This window comes from Artemia sp. Qi Xiang Cuo, chromosome 9 (genome assembly GCF_049724085.1).
Source record: "Artemia sp. Qi Xiang Cuo chromosome 9, ASM4972408v1, whole genome shotgun sequence".
NCBI classification, from domain to species: Eukaryota; Metazoa; Arthropoda; class Branchiopoda; order Anostraca; family Artemiidae; genus Artemia; species Artemia sp. Qi Xiang Cuo.
Genome location: NC_142802.1, coordinates 19,736,597 through 19,757,018, shown reverse-complemented (window position 1 = coordinate 19,757,018; position 20,422 = coordinate 19,736,597). Strand labels below are relative to the sequence as shown.

At 37.1% G+C, this 20,422-nt stretch overlaps 1 protein-coding gene across 6 annotated transcripts in view; it reads left to right on the top strand.

The window, feature by feature from the left end:
• The window catches only part of LOC148948416 (uncharacterized), a 121,719-nt gene extending 106,426 nt beyond the window's left edge, over nt 1–15,293 (top strand). For all 6 annotated transcript variants that reach the window (XM_089094342.1, XM_089094341.1, XM_089094336.1 and 3 more), the window contains exon 10: nt 12,570–15,293. In XM_089094342.1, the coding sequence (XP_088950468.1) occupies nt 12,570–14,658 (2,089 nt within the window). In that variant the 3' untranslated portion in view covers nt 14,659–15,293. The remainder of the gene's footprint in view (nt 1–12,569) is intronic.
• Nucleotides 15,294–20,422: the final 5,129 nt, after the last annotated feature.

Here is a 20,422-nt window from a genome sequence, read left to right as displayed (position 1 = left end):
GTAGAAAGGTTTAACATTTTTGTCCTGGTTTATAAGAGCTTAAAGTTTATTTTTTTCTCCTCAATAACTAGAAGTGTATAAGATAAAAAAAAAATTAAAAAAAAGGACTACCCTTTCAATAAAGAATTAATATTTCTAGTTGGTGCCTCTTAAGTCTATTTTTTCTCCCCTTTTTTCGTATTATCTCCTTGAAAAGTTATTAAACTTCGAAAATCTAGGGACATTTCAGTTAAATCCCATCTAGGCATGAGCAATCGAAATCGTGCTTGTCCTTCAAGTACTGTGTAGGCCGTCTTAGCGGTTTGCTTTCAGAAGACATGTCGTCACATAGGGGAATGGCAGTGAAATTGATCCGAAGGACTTTCTTCCAGAATAACTTGAAAATAGTGGCATAAAAGTTTATTTTGTTCATAGTCTAGAACCCCTCCCTTGATAAGACTCCTCTACCCCCCCCCCCTCCACCCACTAAGCGTTGAACCTTTTGACCTATCCCTCTAAGTTTGCTGCATTGTGGTTTTACTTCTGGTTAGTAGTTATATAGGATCATGCATTTACTTTAAAATGTCACTCAACATGTGTACCCGTACAAACTATTTCAATATGCGCCTGTAAACATCCCCCCTCTAAAAAAGTGATATTTTCCCTTGAACATTAGAAAATCCCCTCGGTACTTGTTGGCTATTGGAAACACACCCAAAAAGTGAAGTTAGGTTAATCCCAATAAAAAATAACAAAACATGATGATAAAATCATACTTTAGAAACAAAATTATGGAAACCTAACCCAACGTAACGTAACATAACCCCCACCCCTAATGTGTAAATATATACCCCAAACTATACAATTCCAATGTATTCTGTCCAAGTCCAATGCATTGATCATCCATTACTTGTTTTTGTAGCTATGAAACCGGTTTTCTGAGATGTAACCTAAGCGTAATTTTTGAATGTGTTTCCAATAACCGACAAGTACCATCCCCTCTTTTTTGTTTTTCCAAGGGAGGCATATGCCAAGTTCACTGTTTCTCAAATTGTGTTTAAAGTTCCGTTTTCATAGAAACAATCCCAACTAGTATTGTCTAACGTTACCAAGCAAAATCGTAAAGCTGATTGGGAAATATAAATAAAACTTTTAGTTGTAAATTTATTGCATTTATATCTTTTTCGTTTTTGTAATCGGTCGAAGATAAAAATATCCTCTTTTGTCAAACGGGCACAATAAGAGTTTTGCGCGTACTTTTTTTGCTAGCCTATGTTCTGTAGACTAATTAACTCAAAAAATGACTAAAAAACAAAAAAAAATCCGTCTACTTTTAGAAAGCTTCAGGTTGCATTTAAAGGAACTCAGATCTTGAATTAAAATCCAAATTTTAGTTAAATTTAGCTATTCTAGCCTGACTTGAATTTGTCGAATTTTGCTGGGTAACGCTTCATTGTCAGTAAATGCAATTTGTTTTTAATCTATTTTACAACCGTGTTAAAACATCAAAGATTCGGTTTTATTCAGTTTCCTATTTTCTTTAAACTATTTTATTTTGGTTTAATCATCCTTGTCAGATACCCCCCCCTCCCCCCGAAATCTCTAGGTTTGTACGATTACCCTATATTTACCTTAATTTTTCACATGCTTCTCTTTTCGCGTCTTTATTGACACCCCCCCCCCCACCCACCAATAGATGGCTGCCTATGCAACGGTGCTAATGAACCAAATGGCTACCTTTTCTTCTCTTTTTTCTTTGAGTAAAAAAGCCAAGATCTATCAGCTGTTTTTTTTTTGTGTGTCGAAACACAATTGGTTATTATGCTTTGTTGCCAAATATTGCATATAATTAGTTTCCAAATTTGTTGTCACATAAGTAATTAAATGTTAAAAACCATACCCCCACTGAAGTCCCATTAATATAATTCTGGCTTTCATTATTTTGAGGAAATACCAGATTGTTATGTATAATGAGCGTGTCTGAAAAATGCCAAAAACTCTTGATTTAGTGTGAGTACAATCAAAACTTCAAACACTGCCGCCAGACCACAGCTCTAAATTAAAACTATAGAAATTGTATCTTCAATAGTGACAGTCCAATTCTTAAGGACTGGGCAGGCATAATGTTTTTCAAGCTAAAAATTATATACACGTATTGTAGAAATATACGCATAGCGTATTTCAGCCTAAAAACCATATTTAACTGAGTCATATTTTTTGTATGCATTGGCCGTAGAATTTTTTTTAGAATGACGGTCACATTAATTAAATGTACGTATTTTACATCAACCTTATTTTATTTAGATTAACGCTCGTAACAAGCATTTTTACCGTATTGCTCATCGGCTGGTGTAAACGTATATTATGCCTGCTTAGTTTTCTCTAAGTTAACGCCCATCTCGAGTGTTTTTACCGTATCGCTTATATCGATAAAACTTCTTTTGCTGATAAAACAGCCATTACTGTTTTCGCCAAGTCATTTCAAGAAACCGTAAGAATAGTGCACTCGACTGTCTCCGTGTTTTCTTGAGTGTGAGTTGCCTTGCTATCAATATAAGGAAGACCACCTTCGTGACTTTTAGCAGAACTGGGTCTTTATACCCCCTGGATTCCGCAGTTTTATATGAATCTGAAGTTATTCAACCAGTCTACAACCTCTGTTACCTATGATTCCATATTGACTGCAATCTTAGTTGGAAGAAACATAATGAGAATCGACCCACAAACTCATATGTAGCTTCGTTCTTGAACCCTATATTGGGTATGGATGCTCGGTATGAGCCAGTGATTTCACAAGTAACTACGAAAGTATACAAATAGTGTAAAACAAAGTAATGAGAGTACTCGGTGAGTTGCACCAGTGTGAAAATACTGGTGAATGTTATAAAAAGCTTGGTGTTTGAATTGTGGAAAACAGTTGGAAAGCAGCAATCAGTTTTTGTAAAAAATATTTTTCAATGTCTGGGGAACAATTTTTGACAAAAAGGGTATTTTTCATAATCTTTATCTTCCTTCTTGTGGTATCCCTGGCTGGATTTAGGAAAATATTCGCTATTTCTTTATTTAAAAACACTTACTTAATAGCGTAAAAGAAACGAAGGAATGTGTGAACAAGAAAGACAATACAAAAAATGTTCTAATTAACAAAACACCGACAATAACATAGAAGAGTAGACTAATTGGAGAAAAAAAATCTATAAAAATCTATGAAGATAGGTTTAGGTCCCTAAAGTTGTGTGTTGAAGAGTAGCGTTCAAACTCCAATTTGGCCCGTGAATAGATATATCAAAGCCGTTCAGAATTTCTAATCTATTAACTCTCTTATAACTTTGAGATGTTCAGTGTTTTGTTTATGACAATATTGATGTTACCAGGCTGCTCAAAACCTGGGCCTAATCAGCTAGAAACGGGCCAGACCTGTAGTGGTGCTGTGCTATTGACAAATCCATTGTAATTCAAGCGGGAATAGACCAGACGTATATTTATGTTTTTATTAAGTTTTGAAGCTGCGATTTCTGGATCTTCGATCTTGTATTAATCAACCTGGAGTTACGTGTCTATCGTGGTAGGATATGTGGAGTAAATTTATGCTGAAAAGGATTTTTGCTTTATCAGTTTTAGTGAATACCTTCCAGAAAGGTGTAATTTATTTACTCTTATCCTGTAAGCTATTACAGGATATGGGGCAGCCCTACAGCATCGTAAAAACTTGAGATGAAAACGGTTGAAACAACGGTTGATTCCTGGAAACAATTGAAGCATAGGAGGCACATTTATCTTAATATGCTTATTTATGGGGGTCAATCAAAACTCTGGAGTATCCACATTTGACAATGTTCAAATATTTGCCAAAAAGATTGCCTTTTCTGTGAATGATTTAGCTTATTCTAGAGGTTCACAACATATTTGAAATATATCTCTGTCTCTATTTTTTAAACTAGTCTTGACTGGTAAAATACCGTTAAATTTACCCCTTGAATAACTGAAGTTTGAACGTTATAATTTGAAACTAACGCTAAGCTATCTAGACAATGTTTAATTTGCATGAAAAAATATGGGTCATTTTTCTTAGAATAAAACATCGGTGCCGAAAGGGGGTTATATTTAAAGCAGTTTTGAAACCATTAGCTTTAATGTGCTATTTTAAGATCACGGTAATAGCGTTAGGTTAAAGCATGCTTGGGGGATTGTATTTGGGGAACATCTCCATTGATAGATAGATAGATAGATATATTTATTTTCCATATAACAGTAAAACAGTCCACTCGTGTTCACTATTAGAACGCAGAAAGAAAACGCTAAACGTGTGTAGCCTTTTAGCTGTGTTATTGTATTCATTTATTAACCGTTTCAGTCACGAATTTATATTTATATCCTCTGCTTCTTCCCCCGAAAATGTTGACTATAACCAAACACAAACCTTTTTCCCCTAAAAAATAGATAGAGGGGACATCTTTTTTCTCTCAGCTACCATCCAAAGACAATAATCATATATGCTATGTACGACCTTCTTAAGGGAGTGAAAGAATTAAAGTTAATCCACTGGACTCGGAAAGTGAAAGGGTAGGAATTCATTTTGGGGAAGTCAAGGCGGTCCTGACTTTCAGAAATATATACACCAGGTGGTGGTAATTACATGACCCCCTAAGGGAAGATGTGAAAAAACTTTCTATTCTCTGTAAAAACTGACCTTTTGTGAAGCTTCACCTGATTGAATTTTTTGTGACTAGAACACCCAGGAAAAAATTTAATAAAAACTTAGTTTGATGGATCTCCCGTCTTCCAATATCAGTCGAACAACTCCTCTCACTCCTTAGAAAAATTGGAAATAATGGTTAAAACTTGTACTTTGTCTGTATTTTGTAAAACATGTTATGCATTAGGCTATAAAGCACCAGAAGCTTAAGTTTGACTTTCATATTATTTTTGCTGACCCCTCAGATTTTAGGAGAAATTTTGTACTGGATTGAAGTGCTGCATGAAAATAAACGCAAGTATAGGCGCACGTAGTCTAAAATAAACGTGAAGGTTCAAAGAGTGCAGACGGCATAGTAAGATGATCTTGTCAGTTACTTGATTAAACCGATGGACGATAGCATCAATTCGAGGAACTTCTCGATAAAACTCTAGGCATTTGATCAAATAACCGGCTAGTCTTGTCATCTTACTATTTATTTTGACCTGTTTGACGCATGTTTCACTGAGGTGTGAATCGGCAATCGCTTTCTTTCAAACTAAGAGGAGCGTTTAGGGCAGGAAGCAAAGATCGTTGTGGGCCTTCTGCCGCCAGTAAACTTCGTCTGGGCAGCCTTAGATGGATTTTTAATGTCTGCGTGCAGACACGAATACTGAAAGACGAGCATTTGGCCCATTAAATACTTTTACCAGGTGACCTTAAAAATGCAAGGTACTGGTGCGTTATAAGGTCACTTCTAAAAAGTCAAGTTTGGTTAATGCTAATGAAATAAAATAAAATAGGATGAATATATAATAGTTTAGAAACAAATTTTGGCTATATATTTGCACATTAAGGGGGTGGGGGAAAGCATAGCATATATTAAATACGTAACATAACCTAGGCACCTTCCCCCCCTAAACCCCCCCAAAAGAGCAGTTTAAATATCGTAAATGCAATGAAAACTACTCTGTATTCCATTTCTGAATAGCGGTCTCTTGAAAATAATTAAATAAAAAAAACAAGTTTTTTTAACTGAAAGTAAGGAACGACGTTAAAACTTAAAACGAACAGAAATTATTCCGTATATGAAGGGGGCTGTCCCCCTCCTCAACGCCTTGCTCTTTACGCTAAAGTTTTTTTATTGTTTAAAAAAATAGAGTTGTGAGAAAGTCAAACTTTAGCGTAAAGAGCGAGGCGTTGAGGAGGGGACAGCCCTCTCATATACGGAATAATTTCTGTTCGTTTTAAGTTTTAACGTCGTTCCTTACTTTCAGTTAAAAAACTTGTTTTTTTTATTTAATTTTTGAACGTTTTTGAATTAATGCAGGTTTTGATTTTGGCTCACCGTACATGAATAATTAAAACAAAATTTGCATATTATATTTGGTTAAATGGCTTTTTCGAAACTTGTTTAATTTTATTTACGAACGTTTTTATTAGTAATAAATATACGTAACTTAGAATTAACTTACGTAACGAACTTCTATATTCATAAATTTTTAACACGTATATTAGGGGGTTCGCCCCCTAGTCAATACCCTGCTCTTTAAACTATAGTTCGAATTTTTTTTCCAGTTCTTTAAAAATGACCTCTTAATCACAATCAGTTGATCAGTTGAAAAACTTGTTCTTTTTTATTTAATTCCTGATCTTTTTCTTTAATAATGCTGGGAAATCCGGCGCCCCCGTCATAGCAATGTCCCGTCCCCCATGAAAACTTCCTTCATGGAAAGATCCTTCCATATAGCCCCCGACCCTCTCCTTCCCCCACCTACCAGAAAAAATCTCCTCTGAAAAAGTCTGTATACTTCCCAATAACCAATACTATATGTTAACATTGAGTAAAGTTCATAACTTTCAGCCCTCCCCTGGGGACTTTGGGGGATCAAGTCATCCTAAAAGACATTTTTATCATATTTTCGACCATGCTGAACAAAATGGCTATCTCAAAATTTTGATCGGGTGACTTTGGGAAAAAAATGAGCGTGGGAGGGGGCCTAGTTGCCCTCCATTTTTTTTGGTCACTTAAAAAGGGCACTAGAACTTTTAATTTCCGTTCCAATGAGCCCTCCCATGATATTCTAGGACCACTGGGTCGATACGATCACCCCGGGGTAAAAAAAAAAAACAAAAAAAAAAAAAAAAACAAACAAATAAAACCCCAACCGTGATCTTTCTTCTGGCAAAAAATGGACAATTCCAAATTTTTGTTGATAGTAGCTTGAAACCGCTGCAGGAGAATTATCTGACAAGCTGAATATTGTGGTGTAATTTTCATTAAGGTTCTATCATTTTTAGGGGGTCTTTCCCCCTTTTTTCGAAAATAAGCCAAATTTTCTCAGGCGCCTAACTTTTGATGGGTAAAAGTAAACTTAATGAAACTTATATTTTTGAAATCAGAATTAAAATCTGATTCTTTTGATGTATCTATTGGTATTAAAATCCCGTTTTCTAGAGTTTCGGTTACCATTGAGCCGGGTCGCTCCTTACTTACAGTTCGTTACCACGAACTGTTTGACTAGTCTGGCGGGTTTCGTTTCTCATTAGTATATAAAAGCGACCATATAACGCACCAGTACCAAATACAAATAACAAACAAAGCCACCCATTTTCTAAAATACTTAATTCGCTTTTGTCTATCAACCTCCCCCCCCCCCCCCTATCTCAAAATGTCAAAATATCATGACCAACAGTAGAAATATTTAAAACTGCAGACGAGATTCGTTAGATAAAACCCATTTTTTGTGTCTGTTTGAATGATTAATGCTGAAAGAAAAAGAACCCGTCAATCAAGTTTGTTGAGCAAGTCAAGTATGTTGAGCGGGTATCTGCTTTTTGGGCTAAATTATAATGCTATTAATAAGCGAATGACAAACCCAAATCATGCTGGCGTGTTTTGTAGCAATTGTGATCAACTATTTGTTGTTTGATATCAAACCAATTGAATGAGGAGCATTTTTCTGGAGATCAGGCATTCTAGTTGGTATTGAAGAATAAACTTGATCATTTTATGCATGTTGGAGAAGTTGAGGCAGGCTTTGCCGGAAATACAATGTCATGTGTACCTACGGCCTACAGTGCTCATCCCCTCGCTTGGCAACATCGTAATTTTTTTTTTTACTTGCCAAGTTCGTTTTTTGCTTGTTGGACGGAATCAAGAAGCGCGTTCCATATATAGAAGAAACCTGATGTTTAAGGTTTCTTCTGCTTGTCTTTTCTCTGCCACCGGGACCAATACAGAATAATTAGCCGAATTACGTGCTGCTTTCGTGCGATAAAACTGACCTGAAACTTACAAGGAAGAAGATGAAATTTCAACTCCTGTGCCGTAGGATAGGAAAATCTCAATGAAAGAATTTAACAACGCTGCTTCTAAAATTGTACATGCCGATCGCTGTAATGTTTAATTTGGCTTATGCCCGAGCAGTTCCAGAGTCCAGTCTGTCAACAAAGACCAGGTTTTATTAATGACACGGCGTTTTCCTTGATTTTAGCGTCACACACGTATTTCAGAAGTTGAAAATTAAAATAGCAAGAAATTGATTTGGAAAGGTTTTATCAACACTAATTTGTTCCCAACTATTCCCTACTAATGCTACGTCTTCTTATCTTCTGCCAGATTCCTGTTATAGATAGAAAGCTACTGTTTCAAGCTTCCATTTTTTCTAGTTTCAAAATATTGTGCCATAACTATGATCGGCAGGGCCGTATCCAGGATTTTTTTCGAGGGGGGGGGGGAGGGGGGCTTGCAAAAGAAGTTTTTTGAGGGATGGGGGAGGGTACAAAAAACAAACTTTAAAAATGCGTCAAAAATTTTTTTTATTCATTTTTGTTTCGTTTCTACGAGTCGGACAAAAATTTAGGGGTGGGGTTCAAACCCCCTAACCCGCCTGGATATGGACTTGCTGATTGGTGGATCGAAATTTTATGTTTGTAAGTTGAACTGTGTTCTACTCGAGAAACTGAACAGCGTGCATAACTTGCGCTGTAGTGCGTAATTTTGATTTGACTGACAAGTGTGACTTTAATGTGGCCTGAGCGTCATTCTCTAGATTGCCTGATTCATTGTCAGTCACAAGTGGAAGATACTGGCCATCTCAAAATGCTGGATTATTTTTCTGAATAATCTCTCTGGGTCGGAGTCTTTTCGATTCAAGATGGGTTTCAATTCCGCCAGTTTGGTCTATGCCTGCAAAGAAAATTACATTCTTAGATACTAACACCCATTTCGAAAGTATACTAAAGTGTGGATCACAGGGAAACGTCATTCTTGTCAGAGTTATGAGGGGCGTAATTTTCTATGGGGCAGGAGGGCCCTCCTAGGCCTCAGTTTGTCCCCTTCAGACCCTAATTTGCCCCCGCCCCCCTGCTAAAATATAAATTTCTTCAAACATCGTGTCAAAACTAAGATAAGCGTGCATAATTTAAGCATACACTGAAGCGGGTCAGTTTTCTTTAGTATACCTTTATGGAGTTATATGGCCCATTTGTCCGTTTTCACTGTCATTTTCACTTGATTTGGGAAAATTGGCTCCAATTCTGCCCCTCTCCCAGGGATTTTGACAAAATTACGCCTCTGGTGGTCATCCCTTTTATTATAAACAAATTGCCACATCAGTTTCACATTGAATTTCCTCCAAAAATTGCTCCTTTGACGCAGCGGATCCAACTATCTCTTAGCTCTTTGCGTAGGCCAAAGAAACCAGAATATCGCAACTCCTAAAATAATTACCCTTTTAATTCTAACAAAAATGGCTATATACAATGGACAACTCCCCCGGAAGAATTGTGACATACAGATTAACTTTCTTCACCTTGCTGTCCCCTGGAAAATGCTCTCCCCTCACCCCCTTAAGAGTGGAACAATACGAGAAAACCAAGGACACCGAAAAAAATGAGACAGTTCACAGACAGTGAAAGCAGGAAAAGAATATACATATTTAAAACGAGACATCCACTCAGTCGTTCTAAGTACAAAAGGAATAGGAATAGTAGATTAAAGTCCATAGATGAGGTAAAAAAAAACATTCAAACAATCATATTTTATTTAAACTTTCCACGGTACTTTAACGTAAATAGGTGATATAATCTTCACGGACTTAAGTTTTTCCTTCATATACTATCTGCTGATTTTTCAGAAAACGTTCTAAAAGTCAGCATTTTTCCATAGGTGAAGAGACATTGGTTTCTTTGGAAGAGACAGGGATTGAATAGGAAGTACTGGAGTAAATGCGCGTAACACGGACGGATCAATAGACTTTATCACGTGTGGGAGTAAAGGAGATTAATGTTCGGAGAAGATTAGTGAAGTCGCTTTCTCTTACTGGGGAATGTTTTCATTTATGATTGGCTTTTGTCGAAACAGGAATTCCTTTAATATATGTACATATATAAGAAGTTTTAAACGTGTAGTTAGGCCGAACTGTCACCCCCTATATCTAACAAAATCGAGTAAACAATGTCGAGATATTGTTAAATGTTGACAGTGTTCTAACAACTTTGATTATCAGGTGTTTTTCAATGTTATAAAGACAAAGAATTTAGCAGATATGCATGGAAGGTTAGGAGGGGCGTCGAGTCCAGTCCCTCTCTGAAATCTTAGTTCTTACGGTATCCCAACTAATTCACGTTTTTTTTATATGTTTGTCTTTGTTTTCGATTTCCCCAAACTTGAACCGCCCTCCCTCCCCCCCCCCCTGCAGGAAATAAATTTATATATGCGTGCCTGTAGAAGATGAAATAATATACAGTTTTTTAACTTAGTTTTATTTGTCCCGTAGAAAACTGTAATTACTGTCCGAAAATTTGAAAAGCACCGTCACTGTGGACCACTTGTTTCCGACCGATTTTGGGCCATACCTTACCTAGGCATTTCTAAAATCTTGATGCCCCACTCGTGATATAAAATCTTTATTCAAAATTATGTGTGTATTCACCTGAAGGAAGTTTAAAATGCGATTAAATTGGTATCTTTTTATGGGTGTCCTAGGCATATTTCATACTAATAAAAAATATATTTTTTGAATGCGCCACCTTTTATACAATGCATGTCGTCATTGCAATACTATCATGTATTCTTTTGCTCTTAAAATGCATGTGAATGTGACGTCATTAACATGAAATTCTTTTTCTTCGAAATTAAGGCTCCAAAGTACATTCAGCCGAAGGGGGCACGTCCTGCACATGACCCACAAATGTTTCAAGTAATTATTAGCTAAAATAGTTTGAAAATTAAAACCTACAGATATTTTCTTTACTCATTTGGAGCTATGAATGTTATATTAGCTTCATATGGCTTCCAAGCTTTTAACTAAAGAATCTATGAAAAAAGTCATACCTAAAGGAACCATTCTAAACGATTCTCAAATTGATCCTTTGCTTTTAAATTGCAAGAAAACTATGCCCACAAATATACAAATGAAAGGAAGGAAAAAGATAATTGCACACTGGCGGGATTGAGGGATTTCTAAATTATGATATTAGCCTCAGATTTGCAATCAATGACCTGAAATTCATAAATAGCAAATTTGGAGAAAATCAAACTGTCCTTGTAAAATATGACCAAATATGTCTTGATATTGGACAATGCAATATTAACCTTAGATTAGGCAACAAGACAACCGATATTTTGAATCTTATAACATTTAAACTACGTATGTTGCCGCATTTATTTGTAAACGTATCAAACTTTTGTCAAATCAAATAAATTACTAGGGAAAATTTTTTCTTTCCATAGCAGTCATTTTATAAGCGGTCATATTCATTGATAAATTACAATAATGTCACACGTGATGCGTTAAAAAAAAATCTCAAGCCCTGGCTCACACTGATTTGCTTTTTTGGCGCAAACTGGTTCACATATAACAAATGTCGGAACATCGTAAACATTTTCACACAGAAACGATTCATTGAAGCCGTTGAAGTGTGAAAACTAGGATAATATATTTAAACAGCACAAGAATAGAAATAGGTTAAATCAAATTGCAGAAACCAAGAATCAGTATTCTAAAGGCAAGTCTGTGTTAGCATAGGCTAATTAATGCCTAATGAACAATATAAATATTATCTTTTATTTATATTTTCCTGGAAATGTCCCTCCAGGTCTTGAGAATTAAATGAACATGCATTTAACGTGCATAGACAATGTGCATGATTTCAAACTGAATGTCAAGGGGCATTAAATACTTGATAAAGAGACTGAACCCTGTGGTAGCCCAGTGGATTGATGCCCTGCTTGGCAATACTGGACCCAGAGATCGATCCCCTCTGCTGCAAGATTGGATGACACGCTTTCAACTTGTCCCTGCAAAAAAAGGATCCAGCAACCGAAACGTTGTTTCGACGCCCTATGCGTCACCAATGGCTCCCGATGATCTTTCAACCGAGGATCATTATTTTTAAGATCTTAATATGCTTCTACTCCCCTTTAATTCTAGGGTATGTAAATAAATGGGCATAGTGCATAGCATACGGTGCCATATTGCATGTCAATGAGTCGCTGGTACCCCTATGGAAAATTCTCTATCGGGGATTTTTAAGCAATCGTTGCGCCAAATTTCAGCTGTTTGTCGAGGAAAATCTTTCACTGCTTGTAGTTTCCCACTATACAGATTTTGAGAATGGCCTAAATGGGCGTTTAATTGTGTGTCTATGATACTCTATTCAGCAACTAAACAATCACTTGGACATGATTGACTGTTCAAAAATATATTTTTGAACAATTTTAAATCTGTTGAATTGGGAACACTTGCCTTGTTTACCAGGATGTTTGTGTGCTGCGAATTGTGGCATTAAAAAAATGCAAAAAAAATTCTCAGATCAATTCTTTTTTTTAGAATTATTGTCTGTATGTATTGTACTTTTCCCCTTACTTGTTAGAGGAAAACAGCTAAATGTATTTTTTCTTTTTCAGTATGCCAGTGTCAAGCATGGATAGTGGTCTTCCTTCTTCGTCTGAAATGCAATGTGGACCTCGAATGTCTGGTGGTCCAAATACTCCTACAACACCGTCTTCCACAGCCGACAATCCTCCGCCACGATATCCTGGCTCTCAAGCGCCACAAACACCTAACGGTAATTTCCCTGCACCCAGCCCAGGGGGCCAGCCTACTTCGCAAGTGAATTCAAATCAGTCTAGTGATAATAAAAATCAGAGGTTTGCTGGACCTTCTCCTCAAGTGCCAAGTGGACCAAAAACTCCTGTTTCTGAATCAGTGCAGTCTAGTGATAATAATGTGAACAAATTCTCGGCTTCGAACTCGCCCAATAGTGCTAATCAGAACATGGAAAGTGATTTTGCCCGTTTTACGTCGCAAAGTTCTAGCCAATCTCAAAATAGGATATCAACTTCTCCGTTATTTGATGTGTCCCCGCCGAAAATGAGTGATATTGCAGGTTTTGGTGGACCGCCTGATAATGTGCCAATTAACCCTATGAGTGGGCCAATGGGCTCAAAAATGTTTGATCCAATCTCTTCTATGGCTCAAATGTCCCAGCAATTAACAAATACAGTTGGCCCTGCCATTGGCCCTAGTTCTCCTCCATTAATCACATCAATGGCGCCAACTAACCAGAGCATGAGCTTTTCATCAGGTGGCTCTGGTGGTATGGGCATGCCTAACCAAATGGGTGTTGGAATGGTTAATTTTAATACTTCCTTAGCCTCTATGCAAGGTATGCAACAAATGGGTGACGGCCCTATGATGGGTAGTGGCCCAAATGCTGCCCAAACAGTAAATAATACGTATGTAAGTGCTACTATGAATATACAACAAATGAATATCCAGAGTATGCATGGAGGAGGGGCATATAACCCGATGATGCAAGGTCCTCCAAATCCCATGATGAGTGGAGATCCCAGCATGATGAAAAGTGGAATGCCTCCGAATCCCATGATGATGGGAGGACCGCAAAGATCTATTGGTCCTGGCGGGCCTTACCCTCAAATGGGACCTGGAGGTCCTCAGCAAATGATGGGTCCAGGTCCTATGGTATCACAACGAATGATGGGCCATAATGCATCAATGAACAGACCTACTGGTGCTAAGGGAGTACCATTCAACGGTGCTAATGTACAAGTGATACCAAGTGCTCCCAACACAATACAGTACCTGCCTTCACGACCTCAGACGGTAAACTCAAGTCCCAGAGGGCCTCCGAGGTTAGATTTTCTGCCAACATTTAGTGGCCCCATGGATTCTAAAAGTGGAGGACCACAGGGGATGCAGTATTTTACTGGAGGACCCAACTCTAGTTCTGCAAGTGGGATGCCCATGGGTATGATGGGACCCAATGGTCCGGGTAATCAAAATATGTCCAGTGGTGGACCAATGAATATGAGTGGTGGTATGCCTATGCCTAATATGGGTGGTCCTAATCATATGATGGGTATGAATGGCCCAATGGGAAATTCTGGACCAGGAGGTAACGGTCCCATAGGATCAATGCCAATGGGAAGCATGATGGGTGGGCCTGGTGGTGGTGGTATGGGTCCTGGTGGTCCCATGGGTATGAGTATGCCTACAGGACCTATGGGCCCTGGTCCTAACATGAATATGATGCCAAGTGGGATGAGCATGAACATGAGCTCTCAAGGAATGAGTATGGGGGGTGGAAGAGGTCCAAATTCTGGACAGATGATGCGACCTCAGCAAATGGGCGGAATGTACCAAGGGCCTGGTGGTCCAATGTCAAACGATGCTATGTTTATGGCTGGTAGTGGAGGTCCCATGCCTATCAATCCAGGTGGAAATAATCCAATGATGATGTCTAGTAGTGGTGGATTCTCAGGCGGGAAGCAATCTCAAATGGGACCTGACCCATCCCAGCCAATGAATGGACCCCAATTTAAAGGATCTTATATGGGTCCATCTGCAGCCGACCCTAATTATGCTCAACAGTTTCACAATTTTCAGCAGCAGCTCTATGCGACTAACAGTCGGAATCAAATGGGAAACCCCAACATGGGCATGGCTGGTCAGTCGTTTTTTGGTCCCAAGTGAAGCCACTATCCCCTATCCTACCTCAATTATGGACTTAATCAAAAAGAAAAAAAATGGAAGTGATTGTACATAGAACAAAAAATGTGAGCAATAATTTTTGAAACAATGCATTCGGCATAATATTATGTGAGCCTATGTGCGTCTTATACTCTCTTGATTTGTATACTTAATGAATTTGTGCCATCATGCACCCCTTTCTTCCTTTTGTCATTATTCCTTCTTCTTCTATTTGACATACTCAGTGATATAACTTAGTTCTTTTCTATATTTTCGTAGCCCCCAAACGAGCAACTGGATATTTTTCTAGTCTTCCTTCACATTTTATCATTTGATTAAAATTTCACGCAAAACATGAACTCTATGCATTTTAGTTGGAAGATTTAAAAAAAAAAAATTCCAAGAAAAATCAGTATTCAATAATATACTACTCTTGCCAAACTGAGTTGCTAGATCCTGAGAATAAGCTTAATTATGAATTATTAGTCATAAATTATTTCTTTTTGTATGCATAAGTTTTTTGCGTAGATAAATTGAGCTATTATGTACAGACTTGTTGTTGAATTATTTGTAACTTTTATATCATATGTAAATACTGATTTTGATAAAAATTAAAAAATATACATTTATATAATCTACAGTTTTGAAGGTTTTTTTTTCAGTTTGTAATAATTTGAAAGAACAATGTTTTGCGATTTATTCTATTGTTGGATTCACGTGCTCCTGCGACGTTTTATGTAATCAGTATATCAGCTACAGTTATTCAAAAGGCGTTATGTTACAAGACATAGCCATTTTAGGAGATTGTGCAGAAAATTCTTTTCAAGCTTATAAGATTTAATATAAGCAATTTTTATATCGAAAGCTTTTGTTTTTATAAGTGAGAAAAGGCAATATAGCCTTTTTTTTAGAAAAAAGAAAATTCTAACTATTTTAAGAACCAAATTAGATGTAGGATTAAACCAATCGATCAAACGTGCCTATCTTATGAACGTAGAATCTCGGTTTAGCAAAAACGGTTTGAGTCTTAGTTTTTTGGTATTTTCATGGGGAAAAAAACGAACAAAATCATCCCTCCCCCTAGAGTTTGAAAATTTGAATTTTTTTTATCTTCGTTTTAAAAAACAGAAAAAAGTCCTCCCTCTCCCCTATGTTTTTTTGAATTGGTGCCCCTTTGTATGGTATTCAGCATATACAAATTATTGCATTTTGCATGAGGAGTCTCTTAAGACTGGAAGGAGGGTGGCTTAGGGTTGATTAGTTAATACCGGTTATTGCACTGTAAGCAAAGCCTTTCGAAGCTCATCAGCCACATCTGAGAATCAACCAAAAATCTACCAGAACATGGTGGCGTCTCAAAATCTTAGACAAAGACAGGACTTTCGACATGGGGGCATATCTTTCAGAAAAGAGCTAAATACTTACCTCTTCGAAGAATTTAAGCACCGCAATCACGTTTGAAATAACACCCCACTCACTATCAGTAAGTTGGATCACACATTCGCTTGTGCTACCGAGAAGCGCAAGCGAACTTGTTACCGACTCTTTCAAATCTTGTAGACTACGGAACATAATGAGAAGCGAATTCCATCTAGTGGTCACATCAGGTTTTGGTTTTTTGGTGCAAACATTGTCAATAGAGATTTGAACCTGGCGCTACTTGTCGGTAGCTACAACACTACGTCTGAAAAGGCTGACAATATTTCTAGCCTTTTGGACGACAGGCAACAATTCAGCAGTATCATTAATAGCACCCCCCCCCCCCACACTCAAATTTAGAGTATGTGCGAAGCACGAAATATGTGTCCATCCTGTACCTACTTGGGATGCACCATCCTTTACGGCCCGAACATTTGCTCCATTATCAGTTACTACGGCAACAACCTTTTGTTTTTGATACCCCACTCTGTGGCAATTTTCTTAGGTGAGCCTTAGTAGCGTCAGCAATATGCCTCTCTTCAATTTTCGTAGTAGCAAGCATGTTGGTACAGAGGCAGGCTTTCTCATCCTTAAAATGGACAGTGACAGCTATGAAACTCTCAGTTTCCTGGGAGGTCCATATATCTGTGGTAGGAGAAGGGCCTTATTTTCTTTTAGAGCCTCTTCCAGTTTTATTTTCTCCACAGTCATCTCTTGTCAGTTTAGTTCGGGATGGCAGAGTATAATTGGGGTCAAAGACCCTGCACCAGATCAATAAACCCAGGATCGGATACGACAGAGAAGGGTTGCATATCTCTCGCAATAAATTTCATAACCAACTTGTTTAGTTTCACTCTTTTAGGGTGCTTTGCACGATATTTTGTCTGTAAAATTGAATCAATTCTTGGTTGTTTTGCACTTGGTTCTTCCGAGTCAGTCTTGTCACTCCTGTCGCAAAGAGCATGGGTAGGGTCACTATCCTGGCTCAATGGTCTGCTTGAATTTTGACTATTTGAAGAGACAATTGGACTAGAAACCTGTGTATCATCAAATTGACACGAATCAGATTCAGCGGTAAAAATGGCACTCCCTGGTGATATGCTACCCTTTATGCTTTGAAATTGTTGTTTGTGGTGTATCTTCAGATGAGTATTAAGATTGGTTGTATTCCCAGAAATGGCAATAATTTTTTTTGCATATTTTGCACAGTGCAGACTTGTCGATACTTTTACTAAATATTCCCACAGAGGACTTGGCATTTTTCAAAAACTGGTAGAGACCAGGACCTGCAATGTATTAAGCATTCAGTGGCAAATAAACTCCACAACTATGGGTACGGGTATCACAATAGGGGGTGCTAGCACCCTCTAAACACACAAAAAAGGGAAAAAGCAAAAGTGGATGTTAACAGAGTGCCCAGAAGGAGCTAGAAAAAAGTGGTCCCCGCCCGCCCCTTCAAGATGAAAGCTATAAAGCAGGGTCACCAATGGTAAGAGCTACAGGTAATGTGGTAATCTTCCAAATAAGGAGCTTAAAGAGTACCTGGTTACAGGGCCGAATAAATGACGATCGAGCCCCGCGTTTGAAAGGGCCCCGCGCTAGCATCAAAATGAACAATTTTTTCCGAAATTGTGAAATAGTCTATTCTTAACAATTCCTGTAAGCGCTGCTTTTGGAGAGGGATCATTTTTAAGGCTAATCTTATATAAGCAGTGAATCAGAATAGATCTATTGGTTTAGCAATTATGTCGATAAAAATTGAAGACTCAAGGAAATTAGATTTTAAATCAGGTCTAGAAGGATTTATAGAATAAAAACTTAGAAATATGTAAATTCATATATTCTTAATCGTTGATGTAAATTTCAAAAGGCATTTTCAGCAGCTTCATAATTTCTAGAGGACAAAAAATAATTATTGTAAGCTCAAAATGAGGACAAACAGGACAGAAATGTAAACTGAAAATAAAAAATCTGAACCCATCAAATGAGATAAGACCAAGAAAATGACCTGAAAAGTGTAAATTTAGGGTTGAAAATGAACAACCAAGACTATCAAAAGTGATAAGATCAATCGGAGCAGCTAAAGCAAAGAACACTGCAAAAACGTCTGAAGCAATGATAAACGAAAATAGAGAACAAAGAAATATGTAGTTAGAATACATTCGAAAACAATAGTTACAACGATTCAAAAGCGAAATTGAAAAACAAAAAAACATGAGGTAAAGACATAGGTGGCAGCGAGAATTATAACGACTCAAAAACGAAAGGGATGATCCAAAAAATAATAGCTTACAACACATGTTACAATGAGGATCAGAACGAATGAAAATAAAGTACAAAAGAACATGTGATTGGAAGATATACGACAGTGAAAACAAAGAAATATGCAGCTAGAAGATGAATGGCAGCAAGAATTACAAGCAACAGTGGGAATCCGAAAGTGTCAAAATGACCATGCAGAACAAAGAATTGTGCTGCTAGAAGATAAGCACTTCATAATATGTTCCACATTAATATTTTTCCAAGTATACTGCCTTTGAAACCATATCATCAATTAAAAATGTGAGCCTTGATAATGGCAAAATTGAAAAATGTTCTATGCTTCCTGTTTCGTCACATTTGCTCAGGTCAATTTTTTTCCCTGATAATTAAGTTGCTTTTACTTTTTAAATCTATCAGTTCAAGCTTAAATTTGCTTGTTTTAAAACTTTCAGACTTGGAAATGAATGCACCCTCTACATATGCCAATAGGACAGAGATTGAATCATTGAAGAATAAGAAGGTAGATATACAGTGCATCTAATTTTCTGAATGAAAGAGAAATCATTGAAAAAGAAAATAAGACTTAGTACTTTTTATAATGATATTCACACTACTGTGTGAATAGGCCAACTAGATAGGCCAAATCGGTTGTGGTTTGGTTATGGAATTTGGTAGAGAAGGATCCGCTCCAGGAATTATTTAATTGTTTTATTTTGTATTTCCAATATTTTATTGAAACTCTGATTCTCTTATTTGTCATTGAAATACCTAATAAGCGCTGATAACGTCCTACTCCTTGCGTTTTGAATTCACACAATAAAGCATAAATATTGAACTGCCTCTATGTACAATACCCTGCTGACTTCGCTTTTCTAAATATTTCTTTTAACCAGCTCAAAAAAAAAGAACTGACATAAATGTGCCTAGAATTATCAGTAAAATTAGTCACATTTCACACAACATCAGCGCTACTTCTGGGACTTTTGTTACTGCATCAGCATGCCGTACGAAATGTCTGCTGAGAATAGAATAAAGTGAGTTTGAACAAATATGTATATTTTTCTCAATATTTAGAAATTTTGTGTGCACGTATAAATGGTACCAACTCATTGCCTTTTCTATTGTTATCAGTTTTATCATGCAGCACAAGGAGACCGTGATTTGCTTGTGAACGGAATTACAGACATAAAAACGATATTTAGTGTAACCTCCTCCGGAAATGTATACCCCCCCCCATACCCTGATTTACACAAGAAAAACTTTTCTGTAATTTTTTTTTATAGAATTCGTTTTTTAAAACAAAGATACAAAGAGGAAGGTAATTTTTAAACTCTAGGAGTCAATTTTCCCTTCCATCCCTGGCAATTTTTAATTAATTTAAGGTTTCTGCCACAATGATGCCAAGAATTGTTCAGATTTTCTGGGTATTCTTTGTTAATCAATGCCCAATTGATAAGTTGATCTCTCTAGCTTTATGTTTTGAGTACTTTCAAATTTAAAATACGGTTGCTATGTAAATATGGGGAATATGTCACAATATAATGTTTCACAATGTGTGGTAAGACTTTGACTTATCCTGTATCTTTACTTAGACAGCGCTATTACGCTGCCCATGATTTTTCTTTCGGCTTGGCTCGCCGATACCAATGCTATTTATTTATATAAATTGGCGAACCCACAGACAAATCCATTTAATAAAAAACCATAAATGATATTTCGATAAATCACGTATAGTACGACAAATCAAATCTTACAGAGTCAAAACCAATTCACAATTAGGAAAAAATGAATAGCGTGATACCTAGGGCTATTAGAATAAAGCTTGGTTCAATTATGAGATTGAGCATCCTGTGCTGGGGGCTGGGGGAAGTGGAGGAGGATATATACTGCAGCATTAGTGGCGGATCTGGCTGGAAAAAAAAACCGAGTGTATAAGGCATTCACCTTCGCCCACCCGAAAGGTTGTTTATAATATACTACTGTCGTCTGTAGCAGCTCATTGCTGACAATTTTAGTAATAGCCGAGCGCCAGCACCTATAATTATGATCATTTAATGTGCGTTGTATTGCGCAATGTTTTTAAATT